This window comes from Blennius ocellaris, assembly GCF_963422515.1.
Source record: "Blennius ocellaris genome assembly, chromosome: 17".
Lineage (NCBI taxonomy): Eukaryota > Metazoa > Chordata > Actinopteri > Blenniiformes > Blenniidae > Blennius > Blennius ocellaris.
Genome location: NC_137666.1, coordinates 7689788 through 7712730, shown reverse-complemented (window position 1 = coordinate 7712730; position 22943 = coordinate 7689788). Strand labels below are relative to the sequence as shown.

At 39.1% G+C, this 22943-nt stretch overlaps 1 protein-coding gene across 1 annotated transcript; it reads left to right on the top strand.

Annotated features, from left to right (window-relative positions):
• Window positions 1–8976: 8976 nt before the first annotated feature.
• On the top strand, window positions 8977–21927 carry enpep (glutamyl aminopeptidase; the record flags this gene model as incomplete). Its single annotated transcript, XM_080513509.1, has 20 exons — window positions 8977–9611; window positions 10744–10885; window positions 11796–11930; window positions 12053–12173; window positions 12811–12965; window positions 14163–14276; window positions 14382–14516; window positions 14643–14708; window positions 14787–14852; window positions 15702–15862; window positions 16910–16992; window positions 17076–17212; window positions 17767–17822; window positions 17908–18055; window positions 18489–18562; window positions 18918–19022; window positions 19173–19346; window positions 19457–19597; window positions 20578–20659; window positions 21494–21927. 20 exons carry the CDS (start codon window positions 8977–8979, stop codon window positions 21638–21640), a joined length of 2877 nt encoding a protein of 958 aa, XP_080369635.1. The 3' UTR covers window positions 21641–21927.
• Between the last annotated feature and the right edge of the window lie 1016 nt (window positions 21928–22943).

Genomic DNA, 22943 nt, shown 5'->3' with positions numbered 1-22943 from the left:
TCTATCGTCTGTTCCAAGCCGGTGTTTTGGATTAAGTGGTTTCTCCGTTAACTGGTGACCGCCTTCCTCGAGCGTCCCTTGTTACTCGCAGTTACTAGCTGTAACAAGGGATGCAGAAGGAAGTTGTCACCAGTTAACAGGGAAACCGTTTAATCCGAAACACCAGGCTTAAGCGGCTCACTTCCTGCAGGTGCAGCCTTTGCTTTCCGTCCGGAGTGCAAGAATCTCCAGTCACCTCTTCAAACAAGTTCCATTTGTTAAGATGTATTTTTCTTTAAATTTGTGCAGAAATGCCGTACTGATACCAGTTCAAATAACCGAATACACTTAAAGCAAGCTTTAAAAACAAAATTCATAAAGCTTCCAGCCTGAGGGTGTTTTCACCTCCCGGACACAGGAAACAGACCCATATGGAAATGAGTTAGTCAAATGAGCCCATGTTAAGTTCAGAAAAATTCAGGAACTTTGTGCCACAGGGGAGGAACATAATAAATAAAAAACGCCTCACCTTGTTTTGCTCTTGTCTCTTACCATTTGTAAGACTCTTCCTGGGGCATTTACACATTTCACATTTCTTATTTTGAGGTTGATGCACAAGCAGCTCAGACGGTGGCTGAGAGGCCAGAGGCATTCATTCAACAGCAGTTACCACAGTTGTTCTGATTTTTTTAACTTTGCGCCTATACTCTTTCCCAGTATTTCTAAAACCATTCACATGGTACGAACGTTACATTATCTTCGAGGTCTCTGCAGGTCAGATTTAGCCCTGATGTTGTGATTTGTTACTCTGACAGTGAGACGTGGGATTACATGCTGCTTGTAAACTGTGTAATCCCTGCTAATCTGGGATTCAGTTTCACTCTGCAACGTGGGCAAAACCTCACTGTGGAAAGGTCTAAGAACATGGAGATATCAAAGAGCTTTGCAAGTAAAGGGTTTGTCTGATGAAGGATGTATCTGCTGGTGCTTCTTCACTTTCTGCAATCCCTTCTGATGGCGGTCCATTCCTGCCCAGCTTCATGTGCCTGCACGTATGGGAGCAGTGGAATAGCTGAGCTCAGGTGCAGTGAGGCTGACTTTAATTCTATTTGAGTGTCTTTGTGTGCACGTGACCTGTCAGTCTATTACAAACACTTTTATTTTTCCAAGTGTGATTGAATATTGCTAATTTTTGGAATATTAAGATGTTGTGGTCTTATAGTGTTTGGTTTGTAGTGGACACCACTCAGAGGAGCCGGAAAGTGGGAATCTTGTGGAAATGAAACTTTATGCATGCTGACAAAACGACAAAAGTTTTACTTCATGTCTCACATCAATGATTTGTAATTTAAGAAGATATGTTGTTCAAGCTATAATATCCCATTCATGAATGTAAGCTTCTTCCAGAGTCTTATCTACAAGAGGTTAAAAATTTCTGTCACAGATATTATACCAATGGAGTTTTCAGAAAGAGATTTGAATAAAATGATAACATTTAAAGGTATGAAAAGAAATGAAGAGTTTCATTTTCATTTTTAAGACAATGTTTTCCTAGTAGTATATATTATATAATTTCTTATTTCACAATAAATAAATGAAGCTTTCCTGATGAACGTTAAAGGAGATACTTTTAAAGTTATTTGCACTTAATTTATATGCAGTACCATTCGGCCTGTTAGTAGAATCTCATTTCATGTTTGTGTGTTCTGAAATACTTCCCATTCAATGAAAGAGTAGGGCTTGCTTCAGCTGGTAGTGCACTTTGCTAAAGTGATTCACTTCATTTTAATTTTTGTGTTACATAATCTTAACTCCAAGTGACCAAGCAGCAATACATTTTTAATTAGTAAGCTTAGCGGGGCTTCTATTTGAAATTTGGACCCAGTGAGTCTAGCTGTACTGTCAGTCTTTCTGCTGAGCCTAGCAAACAGGGTAAATGGATAAACAAGATATAATGATGACCTAAAGAGACATTACTATCACCTTGTGTCTTGTTTTCATGTCTCTGTGAAGAGTTTCAGCATTTCAACTCTGACAGGAAGTGGATCAAAAGCACAAAATGATCTAAGACACTTGCAAATGGTGTGCACCAAACAAGCAGTCATTGCATCCACCTGCTGCATCAAAACCAAATAAACTCACAGGGTAAAGGTTTCACAACAAGGGCCCTTGTAAATGCAAATGGTGTGTAAATGATTCAGCGACAGTTGCACAGTGTTGTAGTAGTCGGCGCTGTTGCCTCACATTGACATTAATTCTGAGTCGAGTCTGGACTTTTGAGTCTGATGTTATTCCTGTGCCTGTGGGAATTTTATTGCAGTTTCCTTTCACTGTCTATAAATATGCATTTGAGGTTCATCATTGATTCTAAATAGCCTGTAGACATGAATGTGAGTGCGCGTAAAATTGCCTCTCCTATGATGTACCTGGTGAACTCTGTCAGCATCGATTGGCTTCAGTCTCCAGTGACCCCAAGATGTATAAAGTAGCATCGAATATGGATGGATGATTCAGCTGGCATTGATTTTTTCTGGAGCACAACAAAGTTACACAGAAGAGCAGTGGGACACCGGTGTGTTTGTGCACTCTTCACCTGAAGCAGAAAAGCCTTTGAACATATAAAATCTCCACAAACAATTTCTGAACTACCACTGCAAAATATAAGCTTGAGCATTTCTACTTTGCATCAAGGAGCCCGATAGGTTAGAGAAGCTTGCTGATTTATATCAACGTGTCCAGTACTTATGCTGTCAAGAGTAGCAGTCATAAGTTCATTGACAACAGCAACGGGACAAAATCCTATTTACCAAAATTAATGGAGGAAGATATTCCTTCTGGAAAATATTGCAATCTGTTGCCTAAACTGATCTTGGTCACACTGTACCACAGATTTCATATTTATAACTGCCATATGACTGTTTGTTGAGACTGGCTTGAAATATCTCAAAACAAAATAGTAAACTGTCTTGAATTATCCTTCAATACCACCCTCACATTGAAATATTAAATGTCTATGGAATTCAACGAGTGCCACTGTTCAGGTTGACAGGTAAGGTACACAGCTAAAATATCCATTTACATGGTCCAATGTGACAATTCCAGAAGGGAGCAGCAGAAACAATACCTATTTTTGACTCTCAACTTTTAGTACGAATGGGAAAGACATTTGCTTCAAATGTGTCTTTTAAGAAGATGATTACTTTTTGTGTGTATGTGAATCCACTCATGCAGTATATTTGTGTATTATGGCAGGCTGGTGCAGTGCAGTGACCCTGGAATATCAGCTGTACCTGTGAATGTCCCTGCCGACACGGTCAAACTGCGTCTGGAGAAGACTCTGATCACTAGGTTGCCTCGTGCAGCTTTTTACAACCTGTCAGAGCTGCGCTACTTATGGCTGACCTACAACGCCATAACATCCATCCACCCCAGCAGCTTCGTCAACCTGAAGGCTCTACGAGAGCTGCGTCTGGACGGGAACCTCCTGACTTCCTTTCCCTGGGAGGGACTCAGGGACATGCCCCGCCTTCAGACTTTGGGCCTCCATAACAACCGTCTATCCAGCCTTCCTGCCCATGCAGCTCTGTTCTTCCCCAACATCACCTACCTCGACCTGTCCAGCAACAGGTGAATTTACTTTTTTGTTTTTTCTTCACACATGTACCGGGGGTACATAATTGTTAGTACTGTAAAAACTAGGATAAATAAAGCTGAATTGAACTGAACTGATGAATTCTTCTCTCCGCAGGCTTACTATATTACCTGCAGAACTGTTGGACCTTTGGTTTCCTCTTCCAGGACAACAAGGAGTATCAGTACAGAGAAGAATTTTAGGTATTTTATGGATTGGGACAACACATTACCTTATGGTCTACTGGAATGTTCTAAAGGCACAGTACAAAGTTAGAGGTGTGAGGCATGATGTGAGATAAACAAATAAGTTTGACATCGCCAAATCAATCACAGAATCAATATTGTGTTGGCACATAGTCCAAGCAGTGAGGAAAGTGATCGTTGAAGTCTCGGACAACAATGTTATAGCAAATATGTTTTTTTTAAATAATGATTTGCATTACTTAATCTACGCACAGTAAGAGCAGAACTTAAGTGTTTTGCATGTGTTTCTAAAGCAAACAGTCAAAAGCATCAGTGAAATGGAATTGCATAAATAAAAGTTAATATTGTGTAATCTCCACATCAGGCTATTCTGTCATGACAATCACCTAAACAGATCGTATCATGTTGGTACCCAGGTCTCCATGACAACCCCTGGTTGTGTGACTGTCAAATCTCCATGCTCATGTCGTTGTCATCGTCCCTGGGGAGTCCTGTAGTCCTGATGGATCAGATGCTGATGTGTAGCAGGTCTTTGGGTCAGGCGGGGATGCTCTTGACCCAGGCTGAGCTGTCTCGCTGTATGAGGCCGTCGGTTCAGCCTGCAGCCACCAGGGTCATGTCTCCACTGGGTAGCAATGTAATCCTGCGCTGTGATGCCACTGGCTACCCAACACCAACACTGACCTGGATCAAAACCTCAACCTACACTGGTAAGCAGCCCAGAGCTTCTAACATCTGATCACCAATTGATTCATGTCTCCAGTCTTGTGATTCGACTTTCTCTGCAGGTTGTTGCCAACAAGGCCTTTTTGAGAACTCTGAAGAGCTGCCTAAGATTTTGGAGACCTGTGAGTGGAGATGTCTTCTGTGTTTGATAAAAGTACAGTAAACATTCACCTTTTCTTAATAACTAGTATACATGGACCAGATTCTATCGGAAGTTAAGAGTCAGGGGAGCCAACATGTCTGAGCAGGACTGTATGTCAGATACTGAGAACTCATACTCTGCACCTCTTTATTTCCCAGTTATGCAGGAATCTCCTCGAGTGGGAGTTCGCTGGTCGATAATCAGCTTGAATGGATTATCGTACAAGGATGCTGGAGAGTATCGCTGCCAGGCCCGGAACATGGCAGGAATATCTGAAGCGCCAATTAAACTCAAAGTCCTGGGAATCACAAGACTGTCTCGTCCTCTCAAGAAGAAGGTCCAAAAGACTCCGTCCAAATCATTATCAAAGTACAAGAAGCCAAAACAGACCATGGTTATTTCCAAGTCCCCACCTGTGCTGGAGAATAACATACTCACAAATAACCCACCAACTTTTAACAATAAGACCAATAGAGGCAGTAACCTTCTGTCCAAAGTCATTCAAGTGTATCAAGTGGACAAGCATGTGAACAGGCGCAAAATTAACTCAGCGAATACAAAGAGAAAAACTCAGACCTTGATTAAGTCTGTATCTGAAGCCCCTGATAATTCCACAGGTGCTCTCTTGTCAGCAGCACTTGTATGATACTCTGAGACTGGCCAGTATCAGGCTTATTGCAAACTGATGGGAAAAACAAGCTTCCAGTCTGTGAAATGTTTAGTTTAGAAATGTGATAGATATTGTGACACTTTTTGCTCTATGTGCTACAAATGAACATAGTTGTCATGTCCAATTTTCTTATATAGTTTTTTTTTTTAAATCTCTTTTCAAATCCCAGTCTGATAAAGTAAATTGAATTTAAAAGAAACACTTATGTGCCACACATTCCTTTCTATTAAATTAGAAAAAGGGGGAATTATTGTTTCAGCTGCTTTGTCAACTGAAAAGCTATTAAAACTGAACAATTTTGTAAAGTTGTAAAATCCCCGGATGCCCTGGAATCAACATAAATAGTAGACTTGCCAGGAAATAGGAGGAAATATTATCACTCCTTTACCATACATTTGTTATTTTTTTAATCTTGTAAATATTATTCATGTGGTATGACTGTAATGTTACCTTTTTTTCACTCAATAAACAGCTCAGCTAACTGACCTTCCCTATCTATTCATTTACTTCAAATGTTAAATCATGCCACAAAGAAATAGATTGTATTTGTTTTGTTTTTCTGACAGTGTCATTGGGGACTTTAGCAGGATGGGTTCATTCATGCATTCAGCAAATCACGATCAAGACCTAAAGGTGTCTTCAAGACTAAATTTGAAGGAACACACACAAATTCCATCCAACAATAACCCTAAACCTGGAAATCAGTCATTTAAAGCAAGCCTATTGCAATGTTTGTGTTATGTTGGGTGAAACATTTTATTTCTGTTACTATGTGACTCTGTGTTTCCTTCAATGCAACATGCAAACATTAACATGTCTTTAAAGTCGCAATATACATCCTAACAAAAACATGTTAGAAAAAATATAGAGTGACTGTGTGTCTGAAATGTCGGTGTGCCCGTCTGTGACCTTCTTAACATAAATTGTTTTGCAGATTAATGTGTTGCACTGGTGCCAAGTAGACAAAATCATGTGACGTGTCAAGCTTGAGTACCTTGCCCCTGACTGTAAAAAGATATGTCTGAAAATTGTGCAATAACCAATTTTGTTTTTCTTTGCAAAACTGAGTGCTTATGAATACAAAACACTGATTTCCCTGCATACCAGCACACATGTTGGATTTTGTGTATTAGTAATGATCTGGGTGGTCCTGGTTTCATTCTGAGTTGTCCTTCCAATTTTAAAACAGACCCTATTTTTAAAGCTTTGGCTTAACAATTAAAAATCCAATACAAAAAGAGTGCAGCTCTGCAACCACAAGGTCCTTTGGACTAGTCTTTGTCTCAAAGTAAATTTAGCAATGTGCTAACATTCAAAATGTAACAAGTGGGGAAAAAATAATGCGCCATTGATTTTTTGCATTTGGTAATAGATTTAGCTCACATTGCTATGGTGTTTGTTGCCTGTATTTTTATGTAGCCAAGGTTCTCCTGTTAACTTTGATTTGTTTCATATGATTAGTATAGTGTTTCATTCAGTTTGGGGCAGAGCCTTCTCTCTGTTCTACAACTGTTGCTAAGGCTAATTTTCAAAGGCTAAAAAGAGCTTAACCACATTGAAAGTATCAGCATTTCAGGTTCTTTTTTTTTTATCAAAAAGCAACAGGATTTCCTCCATTGTGCACAAACTATTTTACAATGTGCTGAAAGGATGCTGCACTTCTGAAGCCTGTCATGTCTTGTGTTTAGTGTGTTGACAACTCTTTGATCTGTGCTGCGTTCCCACCTAAAAAAAAAAACCAAAAACCTTTAAATGAGCAGCACCAGCGCTGATCTGGAAGTAGACCTTGTTTTCAAATCTTCCTAGTACACTTGTTAAGGGTGCATTGGGGTGTGGATGATGGGTTTAGCTTTCACACTTCCTAATTTAGACCCCATAAACCAAATGGCTTCAATGAAGAGTTTCTGTCCCATCTCCTAATTGTAGCCTATGATGCATTTTTTTGGGACACCAAGAGATTTGGTTTCAGGAATGCATGGCATGAATGAGTCATTAAAATAGTACATTCAAGATTTTCTGATGGAAAATGTTTGCTGTTGTGATATGGGTGCCACATAAAGGTAACTTATCATATGCTCGTATTACAGCGACAACATTCCAACTTTCCGTTACAAACTCTGATCAGTAACAATGCTGACGGCACTGTATGGACCTGTTTTGTTTTGGAAGCAAGGCCACACAAAAAGGCAAGTGAGTGAGTGAGTGAGTGAGTGAGTGAGTGATGCAAAGGAAACACAACGTGATGATAGTTCGACTTTACATGACTCTGTTCTCAGAGTTACCTGGGAATGGTCGGTTCTCACACCCACATCCAACTCTGTCACACTGAAACGTATCCAAACCTTAAGGTCACTTGGACTGTTGAAGTATTTCAGTGAATAGTAAATAAATGTATGCCATTTAAATCACTTTTTAAAGACACTTCTCTTAGACTACTATTATTGCTTTATTTTTCTATTTGCATTCAACACAGTGCCACAACTAGAAATGTGGCTGTAGCTTTTCTTATCTTTTCTTCTTGTCTTTCTTCTTTTTTTGTTTGGCAGTGTGGATAAGATTTTTTTCATCCTATTGTTAAGTGCAGGTCAAGGATGACTGAGCCATAACATTTATGAGTGCCTTATCTACTTGAAACTGCAAAGCCAATAAAGACTCAAAATGCTGAGGGTCAGCTGCATTGTTTGCCAAATTACTTTGACTTTTGATCTTCTCTTTTGTAATCAAGCTCAATAATAGAAAAAAAAATCCTTCTTCCTTCAGACTGCAGCAGTCAAAATCTGGAAAGAAAGTAAATGTGTCCACGTAGAACATAACAGCTCATTTAAGACACATATGGAAGGACATAATACACAATATTTCAAGAAAGTGTAACACAATCGCAATGTGGAAACCCTCCAGTTTAATGAAACTAAGTAACATATTTAAATTTGTGGTTATTTATTGGTGTGGCTTAAAGTGACACTGTTCCTACTGATCACGGACCACATCACCTATTCAACAGCAGACTCAGTTTACAGTCTGATGCTCTTTCATCTGATTGTCCTCATCTGATTGTCCTCATCTGATGGCGCGGATACAAAAAAACAAACAAAACGGAAATGTTTTTATGCAGGAGTTAAACTTCACCAGAACTGCTGCGTGCCTAATCCTAAAACCACAGTCTTCACTTGAAAATGATTTTCCAGATGAGAGCTTGCTTTATGTCCATACAAGGATGACAAGTCCACCAAAAGTTGAGGCACTTACAACAGTATTAGACACACATGCACCAAGAACTTAAGTTCATGCTCAATTACCAGCATTAGTCACACTGGGAACAACAAACTATCCACAGAAAGTGTGAGCTCTTGATTTACAAGATTGTAGATGTTTAACAGGAGGAGGCGTGTGAACAGCATGAGGGACAAGATAAATGTCTCACTCAATGAGTGAGATTCTCTTTGCTGTCTGACAGATTTCCTCTCCTCACTTTTCTTCTCTCCACCCCTCGGCACCACAGAGGCAAAGCTTTGGAGCGGCTCACGCAGCTAATTTAAAGCCTGTAGCTCTGACTCATGGTCAGCTTCAGAGCAGTTCACCTCTAGAAAATCCAGATTTGCTTGCTTGGGGTTTATAAGCGACCATGGTTCACAGCATGGAAATGGACAAGGAAGAGAAGCGTTACTGCATTCGAGGTAAGCATGTAGCCATCATCTGTGTGACCGTGGTGGTGTGCGCTTTGGCAGTGGGCCTTGGGGTGGGCCTCACTGCCACTTCCACAACCTCCACAACCTCCACAACACCAGCTCCTACAACAGCGCCCACCCAGCCCCCTCCTCCCGACAGAGGACCCTGCACACCTTCCACTGACTCCAGTGGAGACTGGAAGAATTTCCGTTTGCCCGAGTATGTGAATCCGATTCATTATGACCTGCACCTGGAGCCAGACTTGGTGAGCGACACTTACACGGGAACTGTGGACATCCAAGTGGAAGTGAGCAAGAAAACTCGCTATCTGTGGCTCCACGTCAGAGAGACATTTGTCAGCGCCGCTCCCAGGCTCAAGAAGATTAACAGTCAAGGGGAGCAGATAGAGATGGCAGTGAAACGCTGTTTCGAATATAAACCCCAGGAGTACGTGGTGGTGGAGGCCATAGATGAGCTGGAAAGTACTACTCCTGGAGAGTCATACGTACTCAGTCTGGACTTCTATGGTTGGCTCAGTGGGTCTGTGGTGGGATTCTACAGAGTTATCTACACGGAGGGGGGTGAAACCAAGTAAGTTCTCTTCTTCGATTCAATGAACATCATAGTAAACACAATTATATGGAATACCAGATAAAAAGTGCATTATCAGCCGAAAGAAACAATTCTTATGGTTTTCATTGAGAAATTAAGCCTCAGGGAGTTGTACTTGCATTGAACCCATCATATTGAATTGTCACATTCTTAATATTTGGTTGCAATCTGCACCTTTGCCACTAAAATCTCTTGTTCTTATAACACTTTCATTCAACACAATGACCAGCCAGTTGCTTCATAGATATTAGTTAATCAATAGATTTTATTAGACAAAGATTTTCTATTTCATCTCTTTTTAAAAATATGAGAAGGTAAGAAAAAGCTATTTATTATGAATAATGATCCAATAATGCCACCCCAGATCACAAACTATTTTGAGATTTTTCTTTTGTAGCTGTGAGCAAACAGCTGGATATATTGAACATGTTTTAGATTTTGTATCAGTCATGTCAGTTTGCATACTAATCAGGATCAAGCATGAAGCCAGATGGAATAGTCTTGAGAATCCCAGAATATTTCCAGAAGAATGACTTTGAAAGAAGCAACTTACGAAACATTAGCATTGGGGAAGTCCAACTTTCTCTTTGAACAGGATTTTCAGCCTGAAATGACCACTTGGTGTTGTCGTTGACATGTTCTAAGTGGTCTTAAGCTGTTGATGCTTTACAACAGTTCTTGAAAAAAAAATTCTAAATAAATTAGCTGACAATGCAGGGCAACATCACTCATATGTTCATTAGGTGAATTAGGACCTAATGCAATGTTTGACACAATAATAAATACATTGCGTTTTTGCTCCTTTAGTGAAGCTTCACCTTAGTTGAGTAGAAATAATATTTGGTTATGTTTTGGCTGCGTTGCTATCTTCAACAGCTTCTCGTCAAACTAACACTCATGATCAGGATGTGGTTGTACAAAGTTTGTAGTTTGCAGCTGGGAGCAGCGAGTAATCACATCAGCCACAGTGATTCTAATGAAGACAACTGTTTAGATTGCAGAAAATCTAAACATCTCCTCCAACATTACAGACCAACTATGCTCAAAAGCCCTCAAAGCATCTGGTTTCAAATACATTCAACAATAATTTGTCTTTTTATTCGGCCACCAGAAAGATTGCTGCGACCGATCATGAGCCAACAGATGCCCGCAAGTCGTTCCCCTGCTTTGACGAACCCAACAAGAAAGCAACCTACACAGTCTCCATCACTCATGATGACAAGTATGGAGCTTTGTCCAACATGCCACTGGAGGTACAGTAGGAGTTCAGTTGCAAATACATGGACAACATACTGTCTATTCTGGTGGAAATGTGAAACTTTTAACTTGGCAAGAGTGGGTCGGAGGTTTGCAAGGGTTTACTGTGGTTGTACAATATTCAAGCTGCACTGGTTTTACAGTGGGTGTATGAATTCCTGGGATCTCGTGGGGCTCTCACCTCACAACGAGGGTATTTCTAGTTGTGTGAGGCCATGCGTTTTCTCCGGGTACTCTGATTCCTGGCCACAGACTAAAAACATGTGTTCGAAGGTCATTTGTGACTCTAAATTGCCTGTAGGTAAGAATGTGTGTGTGTACTTCATGTCAGTGAATAGAACCAGTGCTGTCTGTATACACACAAGAAAAGATTCTATTCTATTCTATTCTGCCAGTTAAATGCATGCTTTGAGTCATTTCTATAGAATTGTTTTACATTTTTATTTGTATTCCACAGAGTGACCCAGCTTTTCTGAAACTGTGGTTAAGAGACAATACAAGTTAAAAAGCTTTGAAATGATTGAATGCAAACCAATCCATGGTTTTCAAACCTCCTATCAACCTGTTCTTCTTAAGACATTCCTCACAGCTCAATACTCAAGGTCAGGTTCCCTGACATGATAAGATTCACCATTATTCACTAAAGATCTGCCAATCTTTGCATTCAAACATTTCCAGTTTATTCAGAGCAAATTCAAAACATTCCCCATTATCAAAGCAAGCAAACAGACACATGGAAACCAAACAGAACAAAGAAACAGGAAGCCATGCCCAGAGTACATGTTGTGAATACTGAAGGGGGGAGAATCAATCGTGTGCCTCTGTTTGTTGGACAGCCACCCAGCCACCTCTGCAGGCCCAGAGACGTCCACATTAATCCATCAGACTTTTGTTCTGCCTCTCCAGGGTGAACCTCAAAAACAGCCTGGAAATAAGCTGAAAACCTCCTTCCAAAAATCAGTTCCAATGAGTACCTACTTGGTATGTTTTGCGGTGCACCAGTTTACATATGTGGAGAGGAAATCCAAGAGAGGAATTCCGGTGAGTTTGCCGTCACGTGTCAAAAAACTGGCAGGCACAAATTTGGTACAAACTCACGATGCTGGATTGAGACTGTTCATACTGTTCATACAATTGTTTGTGTGTGTTTTTTTTAATTGCAGTTGAGAATCTACACCCAGCCGACTCAGGAGAAAACAGCAGAATACGCAGCCAACACAACCCAGATTATATTTGACTACTTTGAGGAATATTTCAACATGACTTATTCCCTCACTAAACTGGGTATATAAAGTTATTTTTATGTACATACAAACATGGACACATGCAGTAATGGTAACTAGTAACTGTTTTTTACATGGACATTACTGTTCCATCATGATCACATGTTCAAGCTGTTAGCACTCTGATATGATCATATACCAGATCATATGACTAGAATGGGGTGCAACATTCATTTAACTATAATAACAGCTTTTTCTCTGTATGTAGACAAAGTTACATGCAATCATCAGATTATAAATGGAATGACAAAAACCCTCTATCAATGTGCAGACTTTAGGGAAAGCTGGTTAACCACTAGTCCGGTTGATCAGTGTTATTGTCTATCCTTGGTGAGATAATAGCATGAGACAATCTGCTCATGAGACATTAGGTCATACAATCACACAAACAATCCAAACAGTCTACCAGCACTTCTGCTAAATAGCCCCAGTGTATGTGTACCGGTACTTATTTTTTCTTATTGGTAATATGGGTTCAAAGATGAATCTGTTATTGTAACTCCAATATCAATGGCAGTGGTGGGAGTAGTTTTCCTGCTCCACAGTCTGGCACTTTCTTTCAATGAAGTCACTTTAAGCAATTAAACCTTCATGAGGCAGTTGGCGCCAGTAGACTCACTGTGCTGTTTTTGGTCCAGATAAAATAGCCATTCCTGACTTTGGTACTGGTGCCATGGAGAACTGGGGCCTCATCACCTACCGGGAAACCAACCTTCTCTATGACGAGAACCAGTCATCCTCCTACAACAAGCAAAGAGTGGCCAGTGTCATCGCCCATGAGCTCGTTCACCAGGTAATTGTGTTATTTATTACCTGTGTCTGTGTTTGAGGGCACGTTAAAGAGTAAAGCTTAAGAACAGTTATCCAGGGAAAATCGTGACATGAACTAAGAATAAAAGGAAGTCCGACGGTCGTGCAGTATATCTCACACACGTGAGAGTCATGTTTTAAATGTCTGTACCGGATGATTCTATAATATGACTTGCAGTATTTTGGGTTATGATTCCAGAGTTCAGATACAGATTTCGGGAACATTTCATTCCAACATATCAGCTGTTTTACAATGATGGCAGATAAGAGGACTGCAAAACAGTCTATAAAGATTTATGAACTGATCAAAGCCACATGAATGAGAACTGCTTGTCGTTCATTTTCCACTGCTGCAGAAGATTTACAAGGCCTGTTGTTCTGTGTAATAAACTTTACATCATTACAGCATGTTGTTAAGATATAGATGATTTCTGGGTGGGTGAATGACTCGCCAACATTGTGCTTTTCCTATTTCTGGATATACAATGTATTTGAAGGAATCGTATTCCTCTGTCAGCTTACTTGATAATAAGTAGCCATTGATTCAATAATGAATAAAGAATATGAATATCAGAGGAGCGAGGTTTATAGAATGTATTAAAATTGTGGAAGCAGTAACTTTACAGAGTTTAACAATATGAAGCAACCAGTATGATAATAAGCATGATAAAAAAAAACCTTTTAACAAGTGAATTCACCAATTATAACCAGGATGAAAACATCTTAGAGGAAGTCAGATATGTGGAACTGTATTTTCCTTCATTGATATAGCTTAAAGTAACAGATACGCTTACATATTGACTCACTCATTAACTTTATTTAGTGCGAAATGTCACACTCTGAGCAAATTACAATTAACATAAAGTTCTGTGGAAAAAAACCAACAATCTTTTAACTGAATGGAACTTCTCAATTTAGGTTTATTCAACAGTTCCAGCTTCTGCTGCTCTTTGTAATGATCAAATAATACCTGCCTGTGGTTTCTAAATATTATTTAGACATGATGAATTTGGGGAATAATAGATACAATTTCAAGTTACATGCTTTCCTTAATTTGACTTTCTGCATATAAATTGTGAGTCAGTTCTTATGGAAGTAGGAGAACAATTAGTTCCTTCACTTTCTCGACATTCTTTCATGAGTAGAAACCTCCACATTTATGTATGGTGTCTCTTTTCAGTGGTTTGGGAACATTGTAACCATGGATTGGTGGGATGACCTTTGGCTCAACGAGGGCTTTGCCAGTTTCTTTGAGTATGTTGGCGTGGAGGAAGCTGAACCAACCTGGGGCATGGTGAGTCCTGACATAAAGCCACAACATTACATGCGCCACGCCGCTGGTCCCAGCTCATTTCAGTGTCGTCTCAGACTCACCCTGTGCTCCCCTGGGTTTCTACAGCGCGACATCATGATCATCAGTGACGTACTTCCTGTCATGGTGAACGACGCACTGCTTTCCTCTCATCCCATCATTGTGGACGTGTCAACGCCAGCAGAAATCACCTCTGTGTTTGATGCCATCTCCTACAGTAAGGTAAAACATCATCATGTGACATCCAAAGGCTTTACTTGGTTGTTCAGAAAGCCTTGCACACACAAAAAATTTTCATAGAAACACACAAGATGCACGAAAATTACTTGTTGTGTTTGATCATTCCAGGGAGCGTCCATCCTCAGGATGTTGGAGGACTGGATGGGAAAAGAACAGTTCAGAGATGGATGTCGAGTAAGTTGGCTGCACTGAACTGCTTTTGCTTAGTGTCAAAGTGTTCCTCTCGTTGACATTTTTTTCTTCTTTCAACAGAAATATTTGGTGGATTATTACTTTCAGAACGCCAAGACTGCTAACTTCTGGGAATCCCTCGCCAATGTATGTACATAATCAAAAGAAAATTTGATCATTATGCTTTAAGTATAGATAATAGACCCAAAAGAAAAATAGAATTTCTTCAGTTGTTGCCTTAGAGTTTTACCACTTTGCTGTTCTTTAATAATTCACGGAATATTTTAAAAGTGGCTTCGTTCTCATTGCCTTATTGGACCATCTTAAAAAAAACAACAGTTCACTTCATCTCAATGACTACAATAACAAGTTTTATGAGGGCAAAAGGCTAAAGATCGAATGTCAGCTTGGTCTCATTACATTACATGCATCAGAGTTCATAGCTTGATAAGCTCCATTTTTAGCAATAAAACAATTGCATCAAAGTTGTAAATTGACAGAATTCACCTCGAGCTGGAAGATAGCTGATGAGATGACGAAGTTAATTGACTCCTATAATAGGTTTTAAATATCTGTTCAATCTGAAGGAAAGTGTGAGGAGAAAAGTGACTTTAACACCTACTCAAAAGGTAAATCCAGCATTAACTTTTGTTCTTGTTCTACTTTAGTATCTAATACATACACCGAAACACAAATAAGTTATGTTTTAGGTCTGTTTGAAAAATAGAGGTGGAGTGACAGAAAGAAACGTCAACAGCGACATACTGATGTACAAGATCAGTGGCATCAAACCTAACAACCATTATGAGCCTTGTGTTTTCATAGGCACAAGCTTGTTGTGTATCAGAAAGCAGCTCACACTCATTTAGGATGTTACATGCAGTTTTTATGCATGATCAACACATTGACCAAAGTAACTAAACAACAAAGATATTTTCATATTTATTGAAATTAAAAAAAAAAGTATCATGTTCTTTGACATCCCTCTTCTCTCAGGTGAGTGGCTTGCCAGTGGCAGATGTGATGGACACATGGACTAAACAGATGGGTTATCCTGTGCTGGACTTGACCGTCTCAGATACTAGCGCCAGTCTGAGTCAAAGACGTTTCCTTTTAGACCCTAACGCCAACGCCACTTTTCCGCCTACGCCTCTTGGGTATGTGATGTCAAGAACGTTGTTCTCTGAATGGGATCGAGATAAAATCACTTTACATTTTTCACGATTACTGATCAATCTGGACAAAATGTTTAAAGGTGTCTTCAAACTGTAAAAGGGATGTGGTTAAGATATTGGCCAAATGGATACAACATGAAATGTAGAAACCATTTGAATTTCTAAGAAAGTAAGGCATCACCCTAATATGGCTTGAGGATGTCATAATTGAACAATTACGACAGGACATCACACTTTTTGAGGGTATAATGACTAGAATGACTCACGTGGGAAAATGTGCTAAATATTGAAGTGACCCTCACAGAAAGGCTTCATGGATTCTCCTGCCCCTCTCGTCTCTGCTAAGCTTTTAGCAACTTTGGATGCTTTGCTTGACATCCCGTGTTTTATTCTTTCGAGCTTACACTCAGATAGGCTCACAAAGTGGCCAAGTCAAGACCCCATAACACTCAACTGTACACCAACTGTTCTCAACCCACTTTAGATAAATATAACTTTTGATTGCCAAGATGGAAGACCTCAAGTAAAAGGTCACTTAAAATAATAATCAAAAAAAAATCTCCATGTCCATCTCTATTTTCTGATATTATTCACCAATCACCAACGTAATAAAGTAAGACTAATATTATTTGTACCCAGTCAATCATACAGCACTGAGATCAGAAATTTTCTCTGAATTTCAATTTAATTTGGTAAAAGGCTAATGGTGGGTTTTTTTTTCTCTTCCTCATAATGGATTATACCAAATCCTGATAAATAGACCATTCAAATGATTTTCTCCTATCTTATTTCTCATCTTATCCCCCCCCCCCCCTCCCCCATTAAAACAAAGTGATGTTGAAAGTCTGAAGGAATGCATTGAAATGAAAACATAAAACAAACAGACAATTGGACCCATTCAATTTCATTCCATTCCATTCAATTCAACTTCATTTATGTAGCACCAAATACAAAACAATAATTTCTTGGTGCTTTTTAAAGAGAGAAACCCATATTTTTCTTAACAGTCTTGTTGCTATCATGTTACAGATATAAGTGGACAATTCCAGTTAAATGGCACTCAGTGGGAAGCAACAAGAACGAATCGATTATGTTTAACAAGGACGTGCCAGGTAATGGTTTTACAACGATGCTCGATATGATTTTCTTCTGAGACAAGAGATGGAACAATTAGAATTTGCACATATATTTTCAGATCTTCAGGTCACTAACTACAATCCAGCAGACGACGGCCTCCTGAAGATTAACAATGATCACATTGGATTCTACAGAGTGAACCATGAGGAACAGATGTGGAATCGCATTAGTCAACAGCTTCAGACCAATCACTTGGTATGCCCAGTCTAGCAAATCTAATTCTATTCTATTATGTTATTTTATTTTCACAATTTTGATGTGCACCAGGATTATTTATTTATTTATCTATTTATTTATTTATTTATCTATCTATCTTTGAGAATGGAATGCAGCATATATAAATTGAGTGAAAATGATATTGTATTGGTACACTCTTCTCTTCTTCGTGTAAATCCTGACACAACCCTTATTTGAACACTACCATTTGCATGTGATGCCCGCTTTTGTGTTATTCTTAGTTGATCGCTCATATGAGGCATGTAAACTGAAAGCAATTGATTTGCAGGGACTTTAGGGTACAATATAAAAGGTAAAGCCCTAAATGGGTAATACAATATGAACTAAGGTAAACACAATTTACTTTTGTTAAGATGCATCAGAAAATAATGGATGATAAAACGAGGAAAAAGGACTTTCCACCAGAATCCAAAAACTACACATTCCTTTCCATGTTGTTACACCTTGCTATTTAATCAACTGCAGTTCCAGCATGTTTTCTCTAACTGTGATACATTTTTTTTCATTAACAGGAGTTTGACGCAGCTGATCGCACAAGCTATATTGATGATGTCTTTGCTCTTTCGAGGTAGAAATTCAGCCAAACTTACAGTCTGTAAAACAGTCATTTAATAAATCTTAACGAGTATTTATTGTTTGATTTCACTGTTCAGGGCTGACATTATAGATTATGGCAATGCTTTAAATCTCACAATGTACCTGGCGAATGAGACTGACTACATAGTCTGGGACCGCGTGGCCTCCTCTATCAGCTATCCTCGGGACATGCTGTCAGGACATTCACTCTACTCAAAGTTTCAGGTAAGCAGGCAACAACTCTCTTCAGATCAGCACAGATGGATGCATTAAGTATTGTAGTTCAGCCCTGAAGTTCATTTAAGGAACTTAATGTCTGGTTCCTTCATGGTGCCTCATGCCTCTATCACGTGATGTTGTGGTCTGGGTGGTTTTGTCACATTTCAATCTTGTTGTCTGCTCAGCAAACCCTCATTATGTCTCATTCACCTTATCCGCCACGTCTCTTTACTCCTTTCTGTTTATTTGCAGTTTGTCCTTGTATCCCTGTTAGCTACATTGTTTTCTTTGCATTTCCTCTGACTAATTACCCGTTTACGCACCTGTATTACTCTGTCTGCATTTTCCCTTGATTTTGGTTTCTTATAATACATTTCTATGTCTCCTTGTTAGCATACAACTTGCTAATATGAATGATGCTATTGCTGCTTTTCTGCAGAAACTGTTTCAAGGCCACGTCGCAAAGATTTCAAAACAGCTTGGGTGGAATGACGAGGGAACACAGACACAGAGGTACAACAGCAAACTCACATTTTTACTTTAGGATGGAATTTCATTCTCAGAAAATCTTGTTTTTAATCTTTATAGAACACAAAATAAATAAATACCTCGGGCTGTGAGGAGGCTCTGCATTTACTCTCTCTTGCTCCCTGTGGTCTCTATATTTGAGTGCTGTTGACCAAGATGAGTCTTTGTGTGGTTAGAGTGTTTAAATAGCAGGATTCTGGGGATACATCTGTACCCAATCATTAGCTGTTAAATGACGGTAACACCGTGTTTCAAGCCTCTGATGATGATGATGATGATGATGATGATGATGATGATGATGATGATGATGATGATGATGATGATGATGATGTGTTGGCAGGTTACTCAGGGAGACTATTCTTGGCATTGCCTGTCAGATGGGAGATCAGGATGCCCTGAACAACGCAGAACGCATATTCAACGATTGGATTGATGGAAAAGAGAGGTATTCCCTTCGATATTTTACAGTCCAGGTTATAGACAGTCTATCTTACTCATCTTAAAAAAATTATATAAAAATTTGGTATAAGCAGTTGCTGTAGAATGGGTTTTAACACTTCGGTAAAATAGCATTTCATTTTTTTTTGACCTGCAGCAATGTGGCAGTGAATCTCAGACTGCTCGTATACCGGTATGGCATGAAGAACGCAGGTACTCCCGAAAAGTGGAACAAAATGTTCGAGAAATATCGAGGGACTTCTTTGGCTCAGGAGAAGGACAAGCTGCTCTATGGACTGGCATCAGTAAACAACAAAGATCTTCTCTATCAGTAAGTAAACCCTTGACATTGGTTGCGGTCTTGTGTTGTTCAACTGTCACATTTAAACATATTAAATGAAGAGTAAGTATATATAACATGAAGGATTTTCTGCGCGACAGGCTCCTGGAGGCAACTAAGAATGAGAGTGTGGTGAGGAGTCAGGATTTGTTCACCGTGGTGAGATACGTGTCCTACAACTCACAGGGCCAAAGCTTGGCCTGGGACTGGACCACATTTAACTGGGACTACCTGGTGAAGAGGTCAGTGCTGTACATGATTGTTACATGACTGTGGGACTTTCAGTCTATTTCCTGGACACGTCTCTTGATTCTCTCACCTCAGCTTCAGCCCTCTCGCTTTGAAGCTCCTCCAGCTTTCTTGAAAAAAACTTTGCTTGGATTTCTTCTCCAAGCTGCGGCTCATTCCTGCCGCTTATAGACCAGCTTTGATCTCTTTGAGAATTTGGCTCTGCAGCTTTCCTTTGCAATATGAATAGACTGTCAATGAGAGTCAAGTCAGCTGCCTGGACTGCACCTAACCTAAATACAGTTTGTGTGGTTTATACACTGCAGAAATAGTGATCAACTCAAGCTAGACATGTTATAATGTTGTGCTTTAATTATAAACACTGCAATCCAGCATCAACCTGTGTATAAACTCAAATAGCTGTTTGAATGGGCTTTACTGATACGCATTGTGACACCATCATTGTGAATGGCCTGAAACCAAGATAAGCATAATCTACAAACAAATGACAAAGACAAATGTTTGATTACATTTATCACTTGAGTCAAACAGATAAGAGCTTTTTTTTTTTTTTAAAGTGTATTCACCTTGAGGTTAAACATTCAACATCCTCCATATTGAGATAACATGCAATATGGTATCAGCAGATAACAGTAAGTCAAACAAGGAAGTTGTTGATAATTTGTCAACTCTTCAAAGCCTTTTACTTTTTCATGTCATAAAAATCTGGAACTTGTGTCATTGTGTGTTTAGTGTTTCACACAAACACAATTGACATATTGTTTTTTTTGATTTAGAAACAATATGAATTGTCCAATTATATAAGCATCTTAAATGTTGTGGTCCCTTTTTTCATTTTGCATGCCACAATGAAGATAAGATATGCATGCTTTAATTCTTTTAAACACATACAATGCTTGCAGAACTCCAGTCACACTCAGGTGTGCACTGATAGTGTATTTTGTTAACGGTGATGACTTTTCTTTTGTTACAGATACACCATCAATGACAGAAATTTTGGCCGCCTACTGAATCAAATCAGCACCACCTACAACACAGATCACCAACTACAGAAGGTTAGCAGTGATTTTCATTATTCCAAACAGCTGATATATATTTTACATTTGTGTTTCTACAGAATTGCAAAGTATTTACTGCATCATCTCCTTAAATAACATTCTGGGATTTTTTTTTATTTATTCCCACTCTTGTTCAGTAAAAGCTTTTAGTTTATTTTTAAAACAGTGTATTTCTTGAGTTTTTTAACTTCCTGGTCTGATGTAGAAATACTTATAAGATCTTCACATAGATTGCAATGTTATAGCTTGAAGTTGGAACCCCAAAGCAGAGCCAAGAGACTGATCAGAGTTCAAAAATGTATTTTCCAAACGGCAGACAGGACAGGCAGTGGAGACAGGGGGCAGGCTGGCAACGACACTCCAGGAGAGAGGCACAAAAAACCTGAGCACAGGAACAAATATTAACATCCAAAAAATGGCAGAGAACTAGACTAGAATCCAAACAGGGCACTACCAAGTAGACGGAATGATCTGGCAGATGTGTGGAGTGAGAACCAGGGTTTTTAAGACTGTAATTAGTGTGGAGTAGATTCAGGTGTGCCTCATTCTCCTGGAGGAGCCAGCCACGCCCCCTGTCACACACACCCTGCACAGAAACAGAAAAAGGGAGGGGGAACAGACAACAACAAAACATGCAAGTCACTATGACTTGCTCCAGTGACTCCCTCAAAGAACAACTTTAATGTGTCAGATAACTGCTGAAAAGCTTCAGGTTGTGAATATAACCGCCGTAGGTTTTCGTTCGTATTTTTCCCTGACGACGCAATGCTAAGATTTCTACAGTTTGTGTTTTGGCTTCTCGTAACATAATTTTCCTTGCCGATCTTTCAGATGGAGAACTTCTTCCGGTTTACACCAAATGCTGGTGCTGGCGAGATGCCCAGGGATCAAGCACTGGAAACTGTGAGGAACAACATTGAATGGCTCAGGAGGAATAACCAGGAGATCAGTAGCTGGCTGGAGAACAACGTTGTTTGAAGTTCTTCCAGAGAGCCACAGCAGCTGTATCCCTGTACGAACATGTAGCATTATCTCATTTGGTGCACACAGGGATTTATTTATATACTTTCTGAAGGCCGATGTGAAGACACTGCAGTTGTCAATCAGCAGCAAGAGCGATACCTCTTGTGGTCATCAGCAACATATTATTACGCTTTAGACTGTCTGGACGATTTAACTTGAACCTCTTGTCTATTTTTGTAAAATAATATAAAATTCAGTTTGTGGGTCAGATTTAAATCACATAAATATAAATATGATATCATTATTGAAATTGAGGGAAATCAGAGGTGTTGGAATCATCGTGAACACAACGCGTGCGTCGTGGTTACCACAAATACACGTCTCCTTTTATTTGTAATATTTGTGCATATAAAACCAAAACATGAGTTATTTTCTTCAAGATCACCAGTTGAATAAAAAACATTTTTACTGAAATGGTGTTTCAGTCTTGCATTAGTTATTATTTTCAGCTGTAATGAGACTGTGAACATGTTGTGCCACTCAAAAACTGTATGTTTTGTACTTGTCTTGTTTAATCAGGGTGCACTCTGGGAAGAAATGTTTTAGTAAAGGTATGTCGATGGTGTAATGCAGACCTAATGAATTGAAAGGTAATAGTAACGTGACTTCTGCATTTCGAGTGAAGGCCTTTAAGTACCAACCATTTAAAACAATACAGTTATTTTCAAAATACAAGTTATTAACCATTTAACTAACCAACGACTTTGTGTGAGTAAATTTAGATTCCGTAATGTTTCAGAGGTGTCACCTCTGCTTGACTTTTCAGATTTTAAAGACACTTATTTGGCAGTTGTTGTTTTTTCATTCTTCTGATCTACTTTTGAAATGATTTAATGGCCTTACAGGGGAGATAAATGAAAACACATTAGCTGAAGAGTTTATTTTTCTTGCTCTTAATACTCCAGCTTTAACTCAGAATCCAATGACATGCTTGTTAAATTAATACTAAGTCTCACATTTGTGTGCATATTGAAAAAGTTATAACAAAGAAATGAAAGTCCATTTATTTAAGCTCAGTTTCTTTTTGGAAATGAAGCTGTATAAATAAGTTATATCTCTGCTGCAGACTTTAAATTGGATGGATTCATTAGTTATGCTTGTAAATGAGTGTCATTTGTCTTGTCAGGAGAGAATTATATCAGCACTGAAAATGACACTTTATTTAACACATATTACATCAGTCCTCTATATCCAGATGAATCATAGATTCTCAAACTGGTTCCCCCTCAAAGTAAATAATGGAATGTCATAGTTGCTT